The sequence below is a fragment of the Balaenoptera borealis genome (assembly GCF_965194805.1).
Source record: "Balaenoptera borealis genome assembly, chromosome: 14".
Taxonomy (NCBI): Eukaryota; Metazoa; Chordata; class Mammalia; order Artiodactyla; family Balaenopteridae; genus Balaenoptera; species Balaenoptera borealis.
In genome coordinates, this window is record NC_138875.1 from 20,894,843 (window position 1) to 20,921,300 (window position 26,458).

At 37.6% G+C, this 26,458-nt stretch overlaps 1 protein-coding gene across 1 annotated transcript in view; it reads right to left on the reverse strand.

Annotated features, from left to right (window-relative positions):
• DCC (DCC netrin 1 receptor) overlaps positions 1-26,458 on the reverse strand; it is a 1,166,696-nt gene that overhangs the window by 381,489 nt on the left and 758,749 nt on the right. Inside the window, exon 8 of the mRNA XM_082353405.1 lies at positions 4,420-4,576. Within this exon, the coding sequence (XP_082209531.1) occupies positions 4,420-4,576 (157 nt within the window). The remainder of the gene's footprint in view (positions 1-4,419; positions 4,577-26,458) is intronic.

Here is a 26,458-nt window from a genome sequence, read left to right on the forward strand (position 1 = left end):
TGACAAGGACCATGGTATGACCACAGGAATGACTATCCAAGAGGGTATGGAGGAAGGATCCATGGGCTTGAAAGGTAAGGAAGATATCAATAGATGAGGAAAGGATAAAATGGTTTTATTAGCAGGAAAGAGTGAGCAGCTTTGAAAATAAATGGTTCATATAAAAAGAAATGGAAGCCCATTGCTGTTAATTATTACTGTTACCACCATTACCTTTGGGCCTTATTTTCAGCCTCTCTTCCATATTGTCTTTGAGCTCACACTATTCTGAGACCGTCTGCCTTTGTGCAGTGACTGCCTTGGATGCTTTACTTGAATTCTTTCAATTAGTTCTCACAGCAATTCCAAAAGGTAGCATTCATCTTCCCTTTGTCCACCACAGCAGAGGGATGTTCTTCCTGGTTTTTACATAATCAAATATACAAAACTCACATGTCTGATAAAATAGTAGTACCATTTCCAAACCCAGCCATTTGGACTTAAGTGGTATATTTTTAATCTTCATAGGTTATAGGAATCACACTCTACCTATATATAGATTGGAGATAGACTTCCATTCAAGGGAGTTTGGTAGTTATTGTGTGCATGTCTTGACATAGAAATTTTATCATATTTAAATTTGAAACACTTTCACATTTTTAAGCAGTGCAGTCAGTGATCCAAACTGTATTTCAAAAAGATAGCTCAAGACAGTGAGGAGGATGGATTAGAAGGTGAGAAGCTATTGTCAGAGATCAGGTAAGTGATGGTGGAGATGACAGAATACAGGGGCCATGGCTGAGCTGTGGCCAAGGTAGACCTGCCAGGACCTGATGACTAATGGCAGTGCTAAGATTCGGGGAGGAATAAAATATGACCTGGGGTTTCCTGCTTGGTCAACAGGATGGAAGGTACTAACGTAAACCAAGAAATGTAAAGAAAAAGATACTTAAGGAGGAGACAGTGAGTATGGTTTTGGGCAGGGTGAATTTAAGATGCCTCCAGGAAATCCATGTGGATACAAGGGGGCAAGAATTCTTACCTGTTTTCACAGCTGCATGCAAAGAACTTACGAGACTTCTCATAAGATCACAGAGTTAAACAGTTGCAGAGATTCCACTAAAACAAATGCCTGCTTCTTCAGGTAATGAATGATCTTAGGGAACATACGTATATTTCTTTCCTTTCATTTTAAAGTCAGGTCAAATTGTAAAAGAAAATAGAAACTTAAAGATATACTTTGCTGCTGTGAACTGGAAAGAAAAGCATTTTGAGACGCAGCATGAGAGAAGTTGCAGTGTGCCATCCGATCATCACACTGCAGCATTTTGAGCTAAATACCACTCCAGCCAGCCGAAACTGTACTGTGCCTTTCAAATCATGAAGGGTTCCTCCAGGACATTATATGTTTAAAGCACTCACAGGTTTGAGAGACTAAAGCCTCACACTTGAATCCTGGCTCCACCCCCCCACTCCCATTGTTCTCAATAGGCACTGGAAGCCTTGTGACAGCCATCCCATCTAGTCTCTTCCTCTCCAGAAGAACGAATAGTGATAGTCAGGATCAGTGTGAGCTCAACCTTGTCAACAACTAGGTCCTACCAGATTTGTCCTTTCTCTGTGTCTCTCTCTCTCCTTCACTCTCTCCCTTTCTTTCTCCTTCTCCCTCTCTACTTCCCCCATGCCACCATCATCCCACCCCCCACTAAATATTCCATATACGGAGATGCATAAAACAGGTCATATTTCCTTTGGTTGGAAAACTTTACAGAAAGTGAATGCGGTCCTCATTCAAGGATGAAAGAAGGGGACTTCCCTGGTGGTGCAGTGGTTAAGAATCTGCTTGCCAATGCAAGAGACACGGGTTCGAGCCCCGGTCTGGGAAGGTCCCACATCCTGCGCAGCAACTAAGCCCGTGCACCACAACTACTGAACCTGTGCTCTAGAGCCTGTGAGCCACAACTACTGAGCCCGACTGCTGCAACTACTGAAGCCCGCGCGCCTAGAGCCCGTGCTCCGCAACAAGAGAAGCCACCGCAACGAGAACCCTGCGCACCGCAACAAAGAGTAGCCCCTGCTCACCGCAACGAGAGAAAGCCCGCGCGCAGCAGCAAAGACCCAACACAGCCAAAAATAAATAATAAAATAAAATAAAATAAAATAAATAATATTTAAAAAAAGGAAAGGATGAAAGAAGAAGCTGCCACATCCCAGGAACCCCTGTGTACCACTGGATGTCCACTTTAGACTGGTTGTACATAAGAGGAGGTTTAAAATGGAAGAAAAGATGTGAAACTTGGAACTCAGCCAAGTCAACAGACAGCTATTTTATAAAGATCCTAGTTGCCCTATCAAAATCCTCATCTACTGAAGAACAGAATGATGCTGTTCCCTCCCCGTGTGAGAGGCATAGGTAGGTCTGCTGAGTACATTTGAAAATAGGTGTTCTTCTCTACAGAATCTTGGGATTTAGCAACATATTGTTTCTCTGAAGCAAATTCAGCTTTCACACGCTGATCTCTTTGATCACCTTTAATCGGCAATATAAAAAAAACCCAAAAGTTGATGAGGAGAGAAACTTACAAAATGCTTAAAAAATAGAATGGGAAGGTGCATAAAGAAAGCTTCCTAGCTTTCTGATTCCTTCTAAGTGAGATGTTTACAGAGTGGCTTTACGCTTTAATCTTAAATAAAAATTTCCAAACATTGAACATGCTTATATTCAAATATACTAGTTCAAATGCCAATAATTAACAATATATAATAATGATACCAATCACATGGGCATTTGATAAATATTACAAAATTCCATTTCAAGGAGTATGGCAAACTAGATAGTATGTGAAAAACCCTTCTGTTACAGCACACCTAAAATGCTGACAAAATTACTCAAAATCTCTTTTATTAAAAAAAAAAATTATCCAGGAATTTGCTGGCAGCAAAGTGAGAGAATTATCATAGTGGGAAAGCTGACTTGCAGGGCCGGTGTTTAACTGAGAGTATTTGCCTTTCAAGAGAAGTCTAGAGCTAGTAGCTTTAGAAACTAACAGGAGAAGAGAATAGGAAACAAATCTGCAGGTAAAGTTGGGTATAATGTCTGATTGGAGAACCTTGCATACAGCCAGGATCCTGAAAGACCAAACTTCAGTGGACGAACTAGAAAGTGAAATTAGCCTCATGAGAGAATTGGTGAATACATGCCAGTCTCAGTCTTAGCTTAGTTGGAACAACAACAAAAAAGTCTCTCTAAAAATTGCTTACCACAAGTCTACATTTACTTATTTAAGTTGATATGTTAAAAATGGCAGAAAAACAAATGTTATCACACTTAATGGATTTTCTGATAACTAATAAAATATCAGTATGAGACCTGTATGGACCAAATATACCTTAGTGAAAATTTGGTTTAATATGGTCTCATTTTGGTAAAGCAAATCCTCGCCTGAGAATGTACTTTAAACCTTGGCCTCAAAAATTCCCTCAGATAAATTTCTAAGGACTAGATTTAACAATCAAGAATCACTCAAACATGGGAAGAAGTAAGCTCCCATAAGGAAGAGTCAGCAGAAACACAAAGACTGCAGATATGAGTGATCAAATATAGAATATAAAATAAGTGTAATACATTTAATTAAATGGGGTGTCATACAGTTTATTCTTATAGATTGGAACTAACCAATATCTATCATAGACTTACAAATCAAACTTCAAAGCCTTAAAACCAATATCTATCATAGACTTACAAATCAAACTTCAAAGGCTTAAAACTGTGAAACATCTTAAAGAAAAAATGATGAGGAAAAAACCCAAAAAAACAACAGTAGATTGTAATCTTGAAATGAGACGCACACAGCTCACTTTTAGTTAGACAATAATGATATTAAGAACTTTTAGCAAATACTAGATACTCTTGAATGACCTTTGTAAATGCAACCTAATTTAATCCTAACAAAAACCTTCAAGGTAAGTACTATTATTTCCTCTTTATTAAAGAGTGAAGTAAGGTTTAGAGAAGTTATGTCATTTTCTTGAGATCACGTGATGTCAGTGACAGAGCTGAGATTGCACCCTGCCACACTGGTTCTCCCACACTTGGTTCTATCAATACACAGCCCAATTCTGTTCTCTGCTTACCACTTTGAAACTCAAGGAAATTAAAAAAACAAACAAAAACTGATAGCATATATTTATATGCTTGTCTTTTTTCCAAGGAAGTTTTCTATACATGATTGAATTTGATTCTGTACACAATCCTGCCTTAAAAAAACCCCACACAGGCAACAGAGACATGTTATCTCCACTGAGTAATGAGTGAAGGGCACAGAGGAGAGATTTCCCATAGCCTCCAAAGTTCCTGCTCAACATCTCCCACTGCCATCACGCCACAGTCTACATTTAAAGACCTGGTGGATTAGGCTGAACTTCATTGGTAGTACCTACCTGTTGTCACCTTCTCTGGAGTAAAAAACCGTGAAGGTTTGAATGTTCCCTTTTGCTTCTGCGGGTGGGCGCCAGCTGAGACGGACAAACCGACTGGAAACCAGGACAGGGACCACATCTCTGGGAGCAGAAGGGAGGATGCTGGAGCTCGGGATAGCTAAGGAGGAAGGAGAGGAGGCTGTCAGAGGTGTTGGGACATGGGTAGGAAATGCATAGGAAGGCAAAGAAGACCCGTTAGCAAACATAGAATGGTACCTTCCCATAGATTCTAAAGGAAGGAACAAAAGAGAAAGAAAAGAAACAATAAGTGGAATCAAAGGTATTAGAGTGTATATGTTAATCCCAAACTCCTAATTTATCCCTCCTCCACCCCTACTGTATATAAAATAGATAACCAACAAGGACCTACTGTATAGCATGGAGAACTATACTCAATATTTTGTAATAACCTATATGAGAAAAGAATCTGAAAAAGAATATATATATATATATATATCTGAATCAGTTTGCTGTACACCTGAAACTAACACAACATTGTAAAACAACTATACTTCAATTAAAAAAAGAAAATGGGGACTTCCCTGGTGGCGCAGTGGATAAGAATCTGCCTGCCAATGCAGGGGACACAGGTTTGATCCCTGGTCCGGGAAGATCCCACATACCACAGAGCAACTAAACCCATGTGCCACAACTACTGAGCCTGCGCTCTAGAGCCTGCAAGCCACAACTACTGAGCCCGCATGCTGCAACTACTGAAGCCCACGCACCTAGAGCCCATGCTCCACAACAAGAGAAGCCACCGCAATGAGAAGCCCGTGCACTGCAACGAAGAGTAGCCACTGCTCGTTGAAACTAGAGAAAGCCCACGCACAGCAACAAAGACCCAACGCAGCCAAAAATAAATAAAATTAAATCTTTAAAATTAAAAAAAAAGATGTATTAGGATTTCTTGGGGTTTATAAAAGATTGGCAAATTAATAACATATGATTCTACTGCATATTTGTCCAGTTTCTATTACTAAAGGGATCCATGACAATAAGGAAAAATGTTCTGTTAGGGCATGAAACAGGGAAACGTAGACTTACAAGCTTCTTTTTTTTTGCTGCACCGAGCTGGTTGTGGGATCTTAGTTGCCCGACCAGGGATTGAACCCAGGCCTAAGTCATTGAAAGCGCTGAGTCCTAACCACTGGACCACCAGGGAATTCCCTACAAGTATTGATAAATGCTTCAGGTAACCACCTAATTATTACAAAACCTTACTCCACTCAGACGGAGCCCATTTACACTGTTTTAGATACAGTTTGAAGGACCTTGTTTTTGGATTTTCAAAGATCAGAGAAAATTACAAGTAGCAAATTAAATGTTGATGAGAGATAAAAAGTAGAAGCAGTTCTCATGGACTACCTGCTAGTAGAAGAAATGACAAAAAAATTCCACCAGACATCAAGATGTACCATCGTACCATGCTTGTTTAGTATCACCATATTTATAGCCAAATTTAATGATTGTTATTTATAGGAATAACTGAATCATCCACAATGGGAAAATTGGTTTTTCAAACACCTGAGGCATTTATAATCTGTAATAGATGTTTGTAATAGATGTGTGTGTGTGTGCGTGTATGTGTTTGTGAATTCATAATTTATATTTTCTGGATAGCTCTATTTTATTCTTATTTGTTCAAGTTCCCAAGTCTAAAGAACATGTATTTCATTTTGACAGGTGATTCCTAGCCCCAAAGCAGAAGTACCCATGTGTCTACATTTAGTCTTCAAACTGGCTTTTGTGGGCCATTTTCTCTAGTTTCTTACTGAAGTTCAGTCTCCATTCTTGCAGTTACTTTCTCCAGGGGCTGGCTGAGTGAGCATTCCTGCCATAAACTAAACTCCTGTTAGCTGGAAAATCCATTTGGGGGGCGGGGGGAATACCGCATTTCCCAATGGTTCCAGAAACTATCAGTTTACAATACAAGTTAGAACCAGAAACAGAGGTTCTCAAGAACTGCAAAAGGCTTTAAAAGTTATTTCTGGCTCCATAGATTCTAAGCCAAGTTCTTTTTAGATACAATTTCCCTTGCTTTCTTTCTTTTTTTTAAAAAAAATTTTATTGGGGTATAGTTGATTTACAATGTTGTATTAATTCAGGTGTACAGCAAAGTGAATCAGTTATACAGGTACATACATCCACTCTTTTTCTTTTCCCATATAGGTCATTACAGAGTACTGAGTAGAGTTCCCTGTGCTATACAGTAGGTCCTCATTAGTTATATATTTTAGATATAGTAGTGTGTATATGTCAATCCCCAATCTTCCAGTTTATCCTTCCCCTTGCTTTCTTGATCAGCACAGTATTTGAAATAAACGGAAGACTGATGGTAAGCTAGTCGATCTTTTATGGCAGGGTAATAAGGGGAGGGGGAGAGATTGATGCCTGGATAGGGAGCATCTCTCTCAAAAATATGGGTGATATTAAGCCTCTTGACAAAAACCTTTGCTTCCACACACCATGGACAGCTCAAACTAGCACACTGAAGTGAATTTATCCTCTCCCTGCCCCCTCACTGACCCCCTCAGCCTGCTTCTCTTCCTGGGCTGCTTAACTCAGTTGTGTCTACACTTTCTTCTCAAATCTACAGCCTAGAACCCTGAAATGTATCCCCTATTCCCGACTCACCCTCACTCACGCCTTTGAGGATTCCCCTTCCTGGACATCTGCTACATCTCCTCTCTCTTATCTCCACGTCCACACTCCTATCCACGCTGTCGCTGTCATTCTCTCTCAACAGACTCACCACAGCTGTCTTCCAGCTCCTCTGCTTTCCTTCCACTCACCTCCCTCAAATGTATTCTCTGTACAGCATCCAGAATCAACGTGTCAAAAGACACACGTGCTCATATCCCTCTACTGTTTCTCCTTGGTGTCTGCTCTTTACCTCAGAGAAACTCTAAACTTCTCAATCTGCCTGTTGGCCTTGCTCCTGTTTACCTTTTTTCTTGGTTTGGCTTCCCCCATCAAGAGGCCCTAAGAAGCGGATTTAAGTGCACATACTTTATTTGGAAGGTGATCACAGAAAAGACCAGTGGGGACTTGGGAAGAGAGACCGGGCAGGGAGGGAAGGCTAGAAAGAGTGAGTTATCTGACTGGTTGTCATTCAGGGTAACTCAAGGGCAACCTTACTGGAGACTCTGGGAGACAATGCAGCACAGGACTCTAGAGAAGTATGTCCCTGAGGGAAGCACGTTGGGGGATTTATCTACCCACTCTTCCTCCACCATAGGCTGAGCATAATCCCAGGGAAATAACCTTCCTGCACAATAGCCTCATGTGTTCTGTTGCCAGAAAAATAACAGCTTTGGGCAGAGGCTTGCATGTGTCCATATCAGCTCTACTCATTCAGCAGATATTCACAGAGCGCCTATCCTATGCCAGCCCTTCTTCTAGCGCAGAGGAGATGAGGCCATTGTTCTCATGGGACTCACATGATGTGCCCTGGCTTTTTGATGCTTACACTGAACATGCTCTCTCCAGGCTGAACCCCTGGCAGTTCCCCAGGGCCTTTGCACAGGCAGTTCCCACTCAAGCCCATCTCATTCACTTAAATCCTACTTTCCTCTTGAATTAGTTTAGATGGGTTTCCTCTGGAAAGACTGATTCAAAGTTTTTGTCAAATAGCTAACAGACATATAGTTAATATCTATAATAAAAAAGAATGCCTGAAAATCAATAAAATAATGAATAACTTTATTTAAAAATAGGGTTCAACCTGACAATAATAAAAGAAATGTGCATTTAAACAAAATCTAAAAAAAAAAAAAAATCTGTCAGAATAAACTATTTAAAAATCTGTCAGGGACTTCCCTGGTGGCACAGTGGTTGAGAATCCACCTGCCAGTGCAGGGGACACGGGTTCGACCCCTGGTCTGGGAAGATTCCACATGCTGCAGAGCAACAAAGCCCATGTGCCACAACTACTGAGCCTGTGCTCTAGATCCTGTGAGCCACAACTACTGAAGCCCGCATGCCTAGAGCCCGTGCTCTGCAACAAGAGAAGCCACAGCAATGAGAAGCCCATGCACCACAATGAAGAGTAGCCCCCGCTCACCACAACGACAGAAAGCCCACGTGCAGCAATGAAGACCCAACACAGACAAAAATAAATAAATAAATATATATTTTTTTAAAAAGTTTAAAAAAAAAAATCTGTCAGAGTAGCATGACTCTAAAGACATTCATATAAAACGTTGGCTAGGGTATAGCACCCTCATGTTATCAGCTGAAGTTTGTAAGAGTACAATCTTTTTTAGAAGTCAATTTGGCAAAATACTTTAAAATGAAAAATATTCATACCACTTGACCAAACATTCTCATGTCTGTAAATTTATCACTTCAAAAATAGCAAATACCCCCTTTATCAATGAATCCATGTTAAAATCACAGATAGCATGTTTCCTCAAAATGTAATACCTATACATCTCACCACTTTAAAGAAAATGGGATCCTTTTATTTATTTATTTTTTTTTAACAGAAGATTTTTTAAAAACAAAATGTGAACAATGATGGCTTGGAAAACTTTTTGAGAATTTTCAAGAAGTTAGAAAGATAAGTTTTCAAAGAACAGGAAAGAAACTTTCAAATCCTTTTCCACCAAGAGCACTCTGCTTATAGATGGTACCACATCAAAAATGAGTTGGTTTCTCCACCCATTCAGGGGCTGCCAACAAGGAGGGTGATGGGGGTCCACACAGTTGCTTTTTGCTCCAGGCTTCCAAAGTGTCTTCTCACAGAGCTAGTCTAGATTCGATTTATCAGACAAAGCTCAGGAGAGAATTAATCATGGACTCCTTACCTCAATTTCAACAGTCGTTATATGAAAAGGAAGGGACACGTTTTTAACAAAGGAACAGCTTATTACTTTATACAAGAGAAATCATTTTGTTCTTACTAATCCTTCATGCTTTCTCTCAACGGTAACTTATCATCACATAAGTTCTCAATAAAGAACCAATCAGGACTTCTTTTCTTTGCTCTTGGAGGCCTAATCTCCAGTCTGGCCCTAATCTCCCTGACTCATTACTGTTGTCATGGTTACAGCTTCTTTATCTATTGTCATGGAGAAGAAGAGGCAAATTTGCCACAGTATAACATAGTTTTTTGTTTTTGTTTTTTAAAGACCCTCTTTTAAAAAAATTTTATCATAGCAACATCCAGAAAGGAGGTGATTTCTTAAGATAATGTAAATCCAAAGAATAGATAGTTCTGAAACTCAAAACCAATAATAATAACATTTTTGTGATGTCATTGCAACGTCATTGATAACGATTACAATACTGGGTTAATTTTTCTGTAAAGCTATATTCCCTCTAGATACCAGAGACGCTTTCTGTTGGATTTTTAATATACAGTGTTTATGGACATTAATTTTTCTCTGAGCTTATTAACAATGTCTGACCTCCAATCCCTGTGAGACATATGAAAGATGATAAGACATATTCATAAAAACACAAAAATATTTAATTTGCATTAAACATCATACAACCAACCCTGTTACTCCCCATGTCTATTTTTATTTTATAGAACTAAAATACTATAAATGTAGCCACCAGATCAGCCAGATGCTTTATTTATTGCATCTTTTTATTAGCTGGAAGATTTGATAAAAATAAAATATAAACAGAGAACATTAGTGAAATGATAGGATCATCTAACTGTGCTAAGGGCAAACATCTATGTCTTTTCCTTTTGGACTTTTCTCTTGTTGTTATTCCTTTGACACCAAACTCTAGCTTTTAATTGTCTAAATGGAGAAGTAGATAACATTTAAATTGTAGTTTGGAGTTTTTATAGTTCACAAAGTAATTTCACAAGCTTACCGAAAAAAGCTTGTCTGTATATGGTTGAAAATGACAAAGATTAACATTTTTTTTCTAAAGTTCCACATTATTTTCAAAATTCAAAGAATCATGGCTTTTGAGCTAGTGTATTACGAATTTTAATAAATCTAAGAAATGTGGACTAAAAAAATAGTGATTTGAAACCATTTTTCATTTTTGGTTAGTATGAGATAGCAATGAATGAACTGTACAATATCTCATTAAACCTAAATATTTACATGAAATAACTTACTGGATTAGTATCTAAAAACAAGTAACCATTATTTATTGAATGTCTATAATCTCCTATGGTTATTCTTGAAGTGAAGAATTAATTATTTTTAAACCATGAATTTTGTCTTGGGAGAGCCTGGAACTAATTTGAAGACATAAGGTATATGCATGCAAGACAATTACAAAGTTTGAGACAGTCTCTTACTTACAAACGTGTTCCATTCTAAGTGTTTTGGCAGGATGGTTGTTTAGAAATCAGAACACACTTTCTCACTAAACAATTTCTATTCTGTTCCCAGAAACCTATTTAATTCATCATTTTATAAACTATCCATAGTAAGAGTGCTATGGAGTTGGATCATACATGTATGAATTTTCTTTGGTAAATCAATGTATGTAACCAATAATTAATCCATTCAATATTCACGGATGGATGAGGACATGTAAGGCAAGGTGTGAAGGCCTGTTTTAATCCGTTTCCCAATTCCAGGGAGGAAGGCCAGCTCGGGAATTCTCCCTGCCCCCGCTTCACCCTCAAGGATCTATCTCCTCCCACCTCCAACATGGCTCCTCCCATCCCAGTCTACTGTCTCAGTTGTCTTGGGCAGCGTTAAGCCTGATAAAGGATCCAGTTGAAGGTCTCTGGGGTTGAGAAGCTAGCCTTGAGGAGTTTCCAAAGGCTTCAGTTGCAGGCCTGGTTCCTTGCTACCTCTCAGCTCTCCAAGCTGAACTTGCTGGGTTCCATGAGAACCTCATGCTTTTACCTCTACTACTTCCGTGTGCTGAACCTGAGCTGGATGGAATTCCTCCCTCCAACTGCTTTGCTGCTCTGACCTGGGCTTCTTGAGTTCAGCCTAGGAGTCACCTCACTGATCCCCATCCTGACTTAGGTGCCTCTATTGAGCTTTCACACAAGAGGAATAAGCAACCCCTTAGGACACGTCCTACACTGCACTGTTGTGGTCTAGTCACTTTTTTGTATCCTATCCCAAAGGATATGCTTGGTAAGAATAGGTACCAAGTCTAAACCGTTCACCACAGTTTAATCCCCAAATCTAGTGCACTGTATTTAGTCACATCCTAGGCATCTAATGCATTCTTGCAGTTGTTAGCTGAATGAAAGGCTTTGCAAACTTGTGAAATTACGATGTTTAGACTTTGATTAGAAAATTTCATTTTGCCACCATGAAAAATGGGTATTTGAGATTAGGTACTGGAAGGGGACTGAGCTATCACTGCAAGCTGGTTATGCTAATCATTATTACTCTGCTAATAAATTACAAAGTGGAGTGAAAAATTGAACTCAGAGGGAGGTTTCCAGGGAATGTAGGCTAGTGGTATAAGAATATTTCATTTTGGATCAAATAGGGGAAAATGTTTCTGAAATCCAACTATGTACCAAACAATGTAAAACATGAGTTCATATAGGAATGTTTCTAAGAGCAATAACACTTTCATTAAGAAGCAGAAAAGAAGCGTGGAAAACTGGTTTGGCCTGACCTGTGCAGCCTTGACCTGGGGATCTGTTATAAGAAGTCTGATGCTTATCCCAGGACCACACATCAAAGAGAATTGCCAGGCCAAGGTAGTATGCTAAGAAAAATTACCTATGGCCACACAAAGAGATAAGAAGAAAAACAAATTCTGGAAAGTATTATCATTGCAGCAGAGATAACTACATCTCTCAGAGTTTAAAGTCTTTTCAAAAGACAAAATGAGAAGAAAAATATAATATCTGGTGAACTGGTCAACCATCACACGTGTGAATGAATGTGTTTACAATCTGTACATTGTATATATGTAAACGCATATGTTGTATGCTTTTAATGCTTTCTTTATTTTCACTTTGTTTATTTAGGGAAATACCTTTTAAAGAGTTTATCCAAAATGGAGCAAGAGTCACAAGCAGTTTGTGGATGTGGTTAATCCATCAGTTATGTAAACAAATGGTTTTGACTAGAAAACTGCAATTAAATAGACATGATGTTGGATCCCTGCTCTGACACTCTGTGACTATGTGACTTGAGAAGTTATTTAGCTTCTTTGAAGATTATTTTCCATGTTTAAAAACTGATCCAAAATATTTAACATGCAGGGTTGAGTGATGATGAGAGATGGACTTTAAGGGCTGCTCACAGCCCCTAGTGTATGATTTGTATTCAGTAAATGGTATTTTTTTTAACATGAATATTTTCACAATAACAGTAATAATAACACCTCAGTTAATTTGGAAACTTTACAAAAGAAGAGAAACTTTCTGCAAAAGAACATTTGGGTCAAAAAGCATAGCAAGGTGCAAGTTGAAACCTAGTTAGGAAACTATAGTGAGAATAGCAAAGGGAGAACCTGGAGGGAAACAGTAAACAGAGAAAAAAAAATCATGGTCTTAAATGTTTACACCTTGGCTCAAGAAATAACTGAAATAAATGAAGTACAATTCAACTCAAGAAATCAGGGGGGGAAGCACACAACAAATGTAGGGACCACAGGAAAAAGGATATAATGGAAGTAAAGATAAGAAATGATTGAGACCCTGGGAATGTAATGTGATGGGCTATAGGGAAGGATGGGGAGTCTTTTTTTAATCATTATTTTCTAAAAAACAAAACCAAATATTAAAAATTTTAAGAATATTCTTGTTCCCAGCATGCCTGATTATTCTGTTAGTAAAATTTCTTCTTGAATAAAATTAATTGATGCTCTGTTAGTGTGTGTGTCTGTGTGATGTGTGCATGTGTGTATGTGTGTGTGTGCATTCCAAAATGTAAATGAATATACGGACAAAAGTGCTTTTATTCCAATAATGCATTATTAGGATTATCTAGACCAATAAGAACTAGTAATGCTTTAGCATTTCATATATGTTTGAGGTACATGTTGGGTTGAGAGTGGGCATAAGAGTAATATTTCTAAATGGTATTTTTTATTTCTCTATCTTTAGATCCAGGGAGCAGAAAGTCTGTTTTTGCTGGCCCAATGTCAAGTTGTCAGGCTGGAAATCTATACACCCTACTGGAAAGGCTTTAAGTAGGATTTGGGCTCTGATAGGTCAAGTGAGTTGGGGATAAGAGAGCTTCCTATATCCAAGGACAGGACTTGGTCCCCTCCATCTCTGTGCCTATTTCCTTTATCAGGTAGCAGAGGAAAATTCATCCTTTGTTTTCCCTCTTTATCATCGCACATGTCTCCTTCTACAAGAGTTTACTTCATTTCAGGTCTTCTTTCCTTCCCTGTATTTTCTTACTAATCACTGTAGCCTTTCCATCTGTCACTATTCCAGGGCTTTATGAGGCCATCTTTAATCATCTCTCCCATCAATGTCTCTCCCTGGCATCTTTCACCAACTGCAGGAGAGCTACATTTCTACCCAATCCCCAGCTCCCTTTGCTTCCATCCTTTCCCTTGAGTTTATGTCACTGAATTCCTAGTCATTGTTTATCCCTTCTCCATGCCCAGGGACCCCAAAAGTGCCATTTCAATCATTCCCCTGTCACCAGAGCTTCCTCTAGGGATAAAGACTGACAAGTGACACCTCTCCTCCCATCTCTCATGTGCCTTTATGATCATTCACCTCATCCCAACCATATGGTGCTTTGTCCCGACTGCCATGCAATTCTCTTCTCCAGCCATGGAGAACATCTAAAGAACACAAATCAGATACCTCTAAAGCTACAAATCAACATGTCAGGCTTTAAGAAGCAGTGCTTTTCCATGCAATTTCCTTTGGTAATAAGACACTATCAATGTAAAATAGCTGACAGTCTGTGTTGTTAAGGAAAAAAAAGAATTGACTCAGTGCTAGAGCATTTTAATTTTTGTTGTTGTTGTTGTTAAGTAACTGAATTCTTCCAGTAAGAAATTCAAGAAAAAGTAAGTTGAAGGTAATGCAAATTACGTAAGAAGAACTAAAGGTTTAAGCTACTCTCTTTAGTAGCGTAGGTACTTTTAACAACTGCTTTTACTGTTTCAGAATAACAAGTGACAAAAGAAAAAAAAAACCCTCAAATTTGATGGTTCAATGAGTTCTACTAATTGCAAACTTCCAACTCGGTCCATGGGATTTAAAAATTTATTTATTTTATTTATTTGTTTTTGGCTGCATTGAGTCTTCGTAGCTGCTCACGGGCTTTCTCTAGTTGCGGTGAGCAGGGGCTACTCTTCGTTGCGGTGCGCAGGCTTCTCATTGCAGAGCATGGGCTCTAGGTGCGCAGGCTTCAGTAGTTGTGGCACATGGGCTCAGTAGTTGTGGCTCACAGGCTCTAGAGCACAGGCTCAGTAGTTGTGGTGCATGGGCTTAGTTGCTCCATGGCATGTGGGATCTTCCCGGACCAGGGCTCAAACCCATGTCCCCTGCATTGGCAGGCAGATTCTTAACCACTGAGCCACCAGGGAAGCCCCGGTCCATGGGATTTAAAATAGATTTCTAAATTATTTATTTAAGGGTACTGTGTAAGTATAGTCGTGGAAATGCTATACCAGAATGGGCTGCTTTCAATGTTCTGAAGTGTCTTTGAGAGTCACAATTTCAGAATGACACATTCACCAAATGCCATGTCTCCTACGGACAGGATGAGAATGAGTGTGAGGAGACTGAAGGCTGGGGGCACTGGCAAGATGTGGAGGTTTATTGAGCATCTGTGTGCCGTACACTTGACTCTAATAACCCCTAGCTATTCACCCTTGAATTTTATAGCTACCAAAACAAATTAAAGGGAAATAAAAATAAAATGAATAAAGGAGGATATAAAGCAAAGATAAATTATTACTTATTTCGATTAAGTTTATACAAGCAGAACATTATATCACTGCTATAAAGCCACCACAAAACAACAGGGGGCAAAGAATGTGTATGAATGATGTTTCCTTAGATCCCTGTTTCTTTTTGAATGTGTCCTTCTAAGCCTATATACAGCTGAGAGAGACGGACAGACAGACCAATTCTATTACAGTCCCCTCTCTGGGAAATAAGATGGTGAGCATGGAGAATTTGCAACCACAGCTGAGTGCTTACTCATGTAAGCTCATCCTTTCTATTTTTTAATGTACTGCAGTGAGGAAAATGATAGTAAAACTGTAAACCATAAAAGAGGCTTATTGGCCTGAACCTAGCATTCATTCTTCAAATCTATTAAGTAGGCGAACAAAAGAAATAACTACCAGAGATGATTGATTAAGTAATAAAAACACATTAGATAATCTTAAATTGTGGATGTGCATTAAATGCCAGTATTCTCCTTTGTCACTCTAAATAGAACAATATTAATTCCTACAGAAAAGATGGATCTTTTAAAAAGTCTTGTTAGATTTTATTTTTAATCATTCAATATGTTGATTTGCCTAAAGACCCATATCAATTTGAATTATGGCAGGTAAAATAATCTAATAATTCAAAATATAACATAAGGCATGTGAAATTCTGAAATATAAGATACAGGTGTTCATCCACCATAACAGAGGTATCTATTTTAAGTTTGACTCCTGGTTGCTACTCTAGCTAAAGCAAAATATGTGCTTGGCCTGTGTTCACATGTTCATCAGCATCAAGTAAGAGGTATGATGGATGACATTGTTTTTTCTGAAGTAAAGTAAGAATCCTGGGATTGTAATTAGGAGACACCCTATATTCTCCATGAGTTAGTAGCTGGGCAATTATTTTCTAGGGTGCAGATGGGTTAATCCCTAAGGTTGCTACAACTAAGGTTCTATTATGTTAGGAAGAAACAATAACTTCCATCTCTGTCTCTTTTCTCTCTTCTTTTTTCTACTTTTTTATTTCTCTCTTTTTTCCCCTTTTTTCTTTTGAAAGTGACTCATCCAAATCTGAGACAGAATTTGGAAGCCAATGGCAGCCTAACTATCTAGTTCAGGGGTGAGAGCTGGGTTTAAAGAAAACATGATATGGAAAAAGTTTGGAATTAGAGTCATTATTGATTATGGGAGGCTCAAAACAGTGGAATTCTGTGCCAGGGTCACTACTGATTACATGACCTCATTATAATGCCTTCTGTCTCTGAATTTTTCCCAGTGTCAAAATGTTGCATGAACATCCCTCTTCTTCAATATGACCATGAAGACACAAAATATAGCAGATGATGCATATAAAAAATAAAAAAAATAAAAAAAGTACTTTGAGTTCAGTTAAAGACAGCCTAAAAATAAAGAGAAAAACAAATGGCACCAGTCCCTGCTGTGACTATTTTACCACCTTAATAAACATGAGCATTTTCTGCATTAAGCTAAAACATAGACTGTCCTTGCACAGGAAGGCTCAATAATCTTAGGAATTAAATTTACACTAGAAAGATCTATAAATCTCTACCTCAAGAGGCAGATCTGAAAGTGAGAGTCTAAGGGCTTACTGGAGTCAAACAGGACACATTGACTTACTCTCTGTGTGATACTGGATGAGATGCTAAAAGTTTCTGTGCACTACTGCAAAGAGAGTCAGAAAGAACAATAGGCCAGAATACCAGAATAGAGTGTCCAGAAATAAATGTAAAAAAAAAAAAAAAACACCGGAAAGCTGCTCAAGAAAAAAACAGAGGGGAATACATCTGCTATTCAAGTGCGGAGGCAGTTCTCAGAATATGACAAAACAGAACCCATGAAGAAAAATCTTGATAAATATGACTGTATTGAAACCAAAACTTTTGTATGGAAAAGCATAATAAATGACATTGAAATATGAATTAGAAACTGGGACAATATTTTTAATAATATTAAAAAGGATTGACTTGCCTAATATGCAAATAGCTGTCACAAATCAATTGAATTAACCAAGAAGCCAATAAGTAAGAGAGTTAGAAAAGATGGGGAAGTAGTATCAGTATATAACTTTTATTTCAATATATTTGAAAATTCCAAGACCCCAAATAGCCAAAGCAATCTTGAGAAAGAAATATGGAGCTGGAGGAATCAGGCTCCTTGACTTCAGACTACACTACAAAGCTACAGTAATCAAGACAGTATGGTACTGGCACAAATACAGAAATATAGATCAAAGGAACAGGATAGAAAGCCCAGAGACAAACCCATGCACATATGGTCACCTTATCTTTGATAAAGGAGGTAAGACTATACAACAGAGAAAAGATAGTCTCTTCAGTAAGTGGTGCTGGGAAAACTGGACAGCTACAAGAAAAGAATGAAATTATTAGACCACTCCCTAATACCATACACAAAAATAAACTCAAAATGGATTAAAGGACTAAATGTGAGGCCAGGCACTATAAAACTCTTAGAGGAAAACATAGGCAGAATGCTCTATGACATAAATCACAGCAAGATCCTTTTTGACCCAGCTCCTAGAGAAATGGAAATAAAAAATATATATAAACAAATGGGACCTAATGAAACTTCAAAGCTTTTGCACAGCAAAGGAAACAAGATGAAAAGACAACTCTTAGAATGGGAGAAAATATTTGCAAATGAAGCAACTGACAAAGGATTAATCTCCAAAAGATACAAGCAGCTCATGCAGCTCAATATCAAAAAAACAAATAACCCAATCCAAAAATGGGCAGAAGACCTAAATAGACATTTCTCCAAAGAAGATATACAGATTGCCAACAAACACATGAAAGGATGCTCAACATCACCAATCATTAGAGAAATGCAAATCAAAACTATAATGAGGTATCACCTCACACAAGTCAGAACGGCCATCATCAAAAAAACTTACAAACAATAAATGCTGGAGAGGATGTGGAGAAAAGGGAACCCTCTTGCACTGTTGGTGGGAATGTAAATTGATATGGCCACTATGGAGAACAGTATGGAGGTTCCTTAAAAAACTAAAAATAGAACTACCATATGACCCAGCAATCCCACTACTGGGCATATACCCAGAGAAAACCATATTTCAAAAAGAGTCATGTACCCCAATGTTCACTGAAGCTCTATTTACAATAGCCAGGACATGGAAGCAACCTAAGTGTCCATAGACAGATGAATGGCTAAAGAAGATGTGGCACATATATACAATGGAATATTACTACTCAGCCATAAAAAGAAATGAAATTGAGTTATTTGTAGTGAGGTGGATGGACCTAGAGTCTGTCATACAGAGTGAAGTAAGTCAGAAAGAGATAAACAAATACCAGATGCTAACACATATATATGGAATCTAAAAAAAAAAAAAAAAAAAAAAAGGTTCTGAAGAACCTAGGGGCAGGACAGGATAAAGACACAGACGTAGAGAATGGACTTGAGGACACCAGGAGGGGGAAGGGTAAGCTGGGATGAAGTGAGAGAGTGGCATGGACATATATACACTACCAAATGTAAAATAGATAGCAAGTGGGAAGCAGCCTCACAGCACAGGGAGATCAGTTCAGTGCTTTGTGTCCACCTACAGGGGTGGGATAGTGAGGGTGGTAGGGAGACGCAAGAGGGAGGAGATATGGGTATATATGTATACATATAGCTGATGCACTTTGTTTTAGACCAGAAACTAACACACCATTGTAAAGCAATTATACTCCAATAAAGAAGTTAAAAAAAAAGAAAGTAAAAGAAAATTCCTATTATCTCCTCCACAGAGCAACTATTTTGTTTTTATTTTTTTAATTTTTATTGAAGTATAGTTGATTCACAATGCTGTTTTACTTTCAAGTGTACAGTGAAGTGATTCAGTTTTATATATATATATATATATTTGTGTGTGTGTGTATGTGTGTATATATATATATATTATTTTTCATTATAGGTTATTACAAGATATCGAATATAGTTCCCTGTGCTATACAGTAAGTCCTTGTTGTTTATTTTACTCATAGCAATTATTAATTCCACCAGAAATAATTATTTCACTATAATGGATATCATCATGAAAATACAAAGTACTCTAGCCTTCATCTTCAAGAATGCAAAAACTCATTAAGCTTCAAATGAGAAGGAAACCATCAATCTCACACTTTTGGTTATTTAAAGCTAAGAGTAAACAATATATTATATTCACAAGTAAATATTTTGACAGGGGAAAAAATTAGTTGTACAGAGTTTAGAGCTCCATGCCACATTTAATGAGACATTTCTAAATTACAAATATGTAGATTGGAATTCTGTAGCTCTTTTGTAATAAGAATGAAGAGGTGGTTATGAAAGTTCCCTCCATACTATAGTTGTGTCAGGACAGAGATTAAATCCACTTAAGTATGACTAGAAAATAAAACAAACCAAAACCAAGATAAAGTAGAGGGGAAGATGTCTTCTTTCCTCTCTGCAACACTGCTATGTCATAATTCAAATATGTAAATTCTCTCTTCTGGGGTCTAATTCTCTTGGGTAAAGATAAGAGATGGGAAATTTGGGGACTGTAAATGTTTTATTATTGAATTCTCTCTGAGCAATCATTTTATGTTCTCAGAAGAGGAGGTACCCCTGCTCAGATAAAAGCACAAGGCTATACTGTCTTCTACAATAATTCTCTATGTGTTAGAGATTTAACAGAGAATGTGAAATAATTTTGCCAGATCTGAGTCATAGAGGTGATGGTAAACATTAAAAAGAGAGGCAGAGAGGCAAAAATGAGCTAGATTTAGTAACTTACTTCCAAAGAAAAGAGTATGCAAAGGAAAAATGCAAACTTCATGGTAAAACCCCAGCAAACTTACTTACTACGTAAGTTATCATACACAGTGATGTCATGTAGCTATCCCATAGCCCTGATATTATGTGATAAAAGGGTATTTCACTTCTTTGGTATTCTTTCAAAACCCAAAACCCCAATCTAAATCGTGAGGAAAGCTTCAAACAAACCAAGATCTGGAGATAGTGTACAGGATAACTGGCTAGTATCATTCAGGACAGTCAAGGTAAACAGCAGCAAAAAAGGAAACCATTATAGAAAAAGGAGACTGGGGAAACATGACAACTAAATGGACATGGTATAATGGACCAGCTCTTGAGACAGAAAAATAACATTAATGGAAAAGCTAACAAAATCCACATAAACTCTAGGCACAAGCTTCTTAGACAGCCTCATCCACCAGAGGGCATACAGCAGAAGCAAGAAGAACTACAATCCTGCAGCCTGTGGAACAAAAATCACATTCACAGAAAGATAGACAAGATGAAAAGGCAGAAGGCTATGTACCAGATGAAGGAACAAGATAAAACCCCAGAAAAACAACTAAGAGAAGTGAAGATAGGCAACGTTCCAGAAAAAGAATTCAGAATAATGATAGTGAAAATGATCCAGGACCTCAGAAAAAGAATGGAGGCAAAGATCGAGAAGATGGAAGAAATGTTTAACAAAGACCTAGAAGAATTAAAGAACAAACAGAGATGAACAATACAATAACTGAACTGAAAAATACACTACAAGTAATCAACAGCAGAATAACTGAGGCAGAAGAACAGATAAGTAACCTGGAAGACAGAATGGTGAAACTTACTGCTGCAGAACAGAATAAACAAAAAAGAATGAAAACAAATGAAGACAGCCTAAGAGACATCTGGGACAACATTAAACACAACAACATTCGCATTATAGGGTTCCCAGAAGGAGAAGAGAGAGAGAAAGGACAAGAGAAAATATCTGAAGAGATTATAGTCAAAAACTTCCCTAACATGGGAAAGGAAATAGCCACCCAAGTCCAGAAAGCACAGAGAGTCCCATACAGGATAAACCCAAGGAGAAACACGTCGAGACACATAGTAATCAAATTGGCAAAAATTAAAGACAAAGAAAAATTATTGAAAGCAGCAAGGGAAAAATGACGAATAACGTACAAGGGAACTCCAATAAGGTTAACAGCTGACTTCTCAACAGAAACTCTCCAAGGCAGAAGGGAGTGGCATGATATACTTAAAGTGATGAAAGGGAAGAACCTACAACCAAGATTACTTTACCCGGCAAGGATCACATTAAGATTCGATGGAGAAATCAAAAGCTTTACAGACAAACAAAAGCTAAGAGAATTCAGCACCACCAAACCAGCTCTACAACAAATGCTAAAGGGACTTATCTAAGTAGGAAACACAAGAGAAGAAAAGGACCTACAAAAACAAACCCAAAACAATTAAGAAAATGGTCATAGGAACATACATATCGATAATTACCTTAAACGTGAATGGATTAACTGCTTCAACCAAAAGACACAGGCTTGCTCAATGGATACAAAAACAAGACCCATATATATGCTGTCTACAAGAGACCCACTTCAGACCTAGGGACACATACAGACTGAAAGTGAGGGGATGGAAAAAGATATTCCATGCAAATGGAAATCAAAAGAAAGCTGGAGTAGCAATATTCATATAAGATAAAATAGACTTTAAAATCAAGAATGTTACAAGAGACAAGGACGGACACTACATAATGATCAAGGGACCAATCCAAGAAGAAGACATAACAATTATAAATATATATGCACCGAACATAGGAACACCTCAATATATAAGACAATGGCTAACAGCTATAAAAGAGGAAATCGACAGTAACACAATAATAGTGGGGGACTTTAACACCTCACTTACACCAATGGACAGATCATTCAAAATGAAAATAAGGAAAGACAGGCTTTAAATGACACAATAGACCAGACAGATTTAATTGACATTTATAGGACATTCCATCCAAAACCAGCAGATTACACTTTCTTCTCAAGTGTGCACAGAACATTCTCCAGGATAGATCACATCTTGGGTTACAAATCAAGCCTCAGTAAATTTAAGAAAATTGAGATCATATCAAGCATCTTTTCTGACCACAGCACTATGAGATTAGAAATCAATTACAGGGAAAAAAACATAAAAAACCACAAACACATGGAGGCTAAATAATACGTTATTAAATAACCAAGAGATCACATAAGAAATCAAAGGCAAAATCAAAAAATACCTAGAGACTAATGACAATGAAACACGATGATCCAAAACGTATAGGATGAAGCAAAAGCAGTTCTAGGAGGGAAGTTTATAGCTATACAAGCCTACCTCAAGAAACAAGAAAAATTTCAAATGAACAATCTAACCTTACACCTAAAGGAACTAGAGATAGAAGAAAAAACAAAAAGTTAGCAGAAGGAAAGAAATCATAAAGATCAGAGCAGAAATAAATGAAATAGAAACAAAGAAAACAATAGCAAAGATCAATAAAACTAAAAGCTGGTTCTTTGAGAAGATAAACAATATTGATAAACCATTAGGCAGACTCATGAAGAAAAAGAGGGAGAGGACTCAAATCAATAAAATTAAAAATGAAAAAGGAGAAATTACAACAGACAACGCAGAAATACAAAGCATCCTAAGAGACTACTACAAGCAACTTTATGCCAATAAAATGGACAACCTGGAAGAAATGGACAAATTCTTAGAAAGGTATAACCTTCCAAGACTGAACCAGGAAGAAATAGAAAATATGAACAGACCAATCACAAGTAATGAAATTGAAACTGTGATTAAAAATCTTCCAACAAACAAAAGTCCAGGACCAGATGGCTTCACAGGTGAATTCTATCAAACATTTAGAGAAGAGCTAACACCCATCCTTCTCAAACTCTTCCAAAATACTTAGGAAGAAGGAACACTCCCAAACTCATTCTATGAGGCCACCATCACCCTGATAGCAAAACCAGACAAATATACTACAAAAAAAGAAAATTACAGACCAATATCACTGATGAATATAGATGCAAAAATCCTCAACACAATACTAGCAAACAGAATCCAACAACACATTAAAAGGATCATACACCATGATCAAGTGGGAGTTATCCCAGGGATGCAAGGATTCTTCAATATACACAAATCAATCAATGTGATACACCATATTAACAAATTGAAGAATAAAAACCATATGATCATCTCAATAGATGCAGAACAAGCTTTTGACAAAATTCAACACCAATTTATGATAAAAATTCTCCAGAAAGTGGGCATAGAGAAAACCTACCTCAACATAATAAAAGCCATATACAACAAACTCAGAGCAAACATCATTCTCAATGGTGAAAAACTGAAAGCATTTCCTCTAAGATCAGGAACAAGACAAGGATGTCCACTCTCACCACTATTATTCAACATAGTTTTGGAAGTCCTAGCCACAGCAATCAGAGAAGAAAAAGAAATAAAAGGAATAAAAATTGGGAAAGAAAAAGTAAAACTGTCACTGTTTGCAGATAACGTGATACTATACATAGAGAATCCTAAAGATGCCACCAGGAAACTACTAGTGCTAATCAATGAAATTGGTAAAGTTGCAGGATACAAAGTTAATGCACAGAAATCTCTTGCATTCCTATACACTAATGATGAAAAATCTGAAAGAGAAATTAAGGAAACACTCCCATTTACCATTGCAACAAGAAGAATAAAATACCTAGGAATAAACCTACCTAGGGAGACAGAAGACCTGTATGCAAAAAACTATAAGACACTGATGAAAGAAATTAAAGATGATACCCACAGATGGAGAGATATAACATGTTCTTGGATTGGAAGAATCAATATTGTGAAAATGACTATACTATCCAAAGCAATCTACAGATTCAATGCAATCCCTATCAAATTACCAATGGCATTTTTTATAGAACTAGAACAAAAAATCTTAAAATTCGTATGGAGACACAAAAGACCTTGAATAGCCAAAGCGGTTTTGAAGGAAAATAATGGAGCTGGAGGAATCAGATTTCCTGACTTCAGACTATACTACAAAGCTACAGTAATCAATACAATATGGTATTGGCACAAAAACAGAAATATAGATCAATGGACCAGGATAGAAAGCCCAGACATAGACCCATGCACCTATGGTCAACTAATCTATGACAAAGGAGGCTAGGGTATACAATGGAGAAAAGACATTCTGTTCAATAAGTGGTGCTGGGAAAACTGGACAGCTACATGTAAAAGAATGAAATTAGAACACTCCCTAACACCATACACAAAAATAAACTCAAAATGCATTCGAGACCTAAATGTAAGACCGGACACTATAAAACTCTTAGAGGAAAACATAGGCAGAACACTCTTTGACATAAATCACAGCAAGATCTTTTTGATCCACCTCCTAGAGTAATGGAAATAAAAACAAAAATAAACAAATGGGACCTAATGAAACTTAAAAGCTTTTTCACAGCATAGGAAACTACAAACAAGACGAAAAGATCACCCTCTGAATGGGAGAAAATATTTGCAAACGAGTCAACGGACAAAGGATTAATCTCCAAAATATATAAGCAGCTCATGCAGCTCAATATTAAAAAACCAAAGAACCTAATGCAAAGTTGGGCAGAAGACCTAAATAGACATTACTATTACTGGAATAGTAATTAATATTACTGGAATACTACTCAGCCATAAAAAGGAACGAAATTGAGTCATTTGTAAAGAATTGGATGGATATAGAGGCTGTCATACAGAGTGAAGTAAGTCAGAAGGAGAAAAACAAATATCGCATATTAACACATATATGTGGAACCTATAAAAATGGTACAGATGAACCGGTTTGCAGGGCAGAAATGGAGACACAGATGTAGAGAACAAATGCATGGACACCAAGGGGGGAAAGTGGCAGGGGGTGGTGGTGGTGGTGTGATGAACTGGGAGATTGGGATCGACATGTATACACTAATACGTATAAAATGGATAACCAATAAGAGCCTGCTGTATAAAAGTAAGTAAAATAAAGTTCAAAAAAAAAAGAACATAGCCTTTGAAATGAAATGAGATATATTATAATTACTATAAAATCATCTAAAGTATTATTATTGTCAGAGCTCTCCTCTTTACCCCACAGAGCCTAAAGGGGCAGTAGAAACCTGGCTTGGGAGGAGAATTGAGGATACCAAGGAAAATCTAAAAGACAACATCCATATAGAATCCTAAATATGTAAAAAAAATTTTAAAAAACCAAAAAAACCCAGAAAATCCACATAAACTCTAGAGTCTATTTCATAGTAGTGTACTAATGTCAGTTTCTTAGTTTTGACAAATACACCATGGTAATGGCAGTTGTCAATAGTGGGGGTAACTGGGTAAAGGGTATACAGGAACTCTGCAATATCTTTACACATTTTCTGTAAATCTAAAAAAAAAAAAATTCCACAGTATATAAAAACAGTTTCTTTGGAAAAGGGGGGAAGAGCTGTTGCTTTAATTACAGTTGCTGAGTCAACCCTAATGCTCTTAGCTCTGGTGGTTTTTAAAAAGCTAAGAGTAGGCTCCCCGAAGACACATGATAAAAAGATGCTTATCTTTTAGGAGTGCACCATTGCATTCTGAGTGAAGAATAAAAAAATCAAAAAATTAAAAAAGGAAAAAGAAAAAGGAAAAGGAAGAAGAGCAGTGTTAGGTTTTAGGATTCTTAGTGTGGTCATAGTGAACATTTATCAGCCACTGTGGAAAAATGAATCCTGGAGGGTTGAAAGGGATGTGCACCACCCGGACTTCCAAACACAGACCTGAGAGACAAAGCATTCAGATGGCAAACATGGATCTAGGAACTGTCATCCCACCCAGAGCACTCATGATTCATGCTGATGCGTCTGTATCACTTGGCACCAGTCTTACTGTATGTCCACTTTCTATTTCATCATAGGGAGTAATGTACTGGATTCCAAACTAGACCCTTGGTTCATTCTATTTTTCAAATTGTGAAGTCTAATAGCTAGTAAAATTAACGGCGACAGAATGGAAAAACAGTTTTTCTCAAGGTGGCATGATGAATTCCCAGGTAGCATGTACCTGGACCATCACCAAGGTTGCTCATCATATGGGGAGAGTCTCAGGTAAGGAGGTGGACACATGCATCACAGTTGGTTTTACAGCCTGTGATCACACCCTGGGTAACTTTGCGTTCTGTGTGCTTCCTTGGGAACGAGTGGAAATACCATCGAGGATGGTAAGAAAATAAGTAATAATAATCAGGGCAATAAAATTAAAAATTGTGGGTGGGAAGATTTACTTTTTGTAACTATGTAACTAT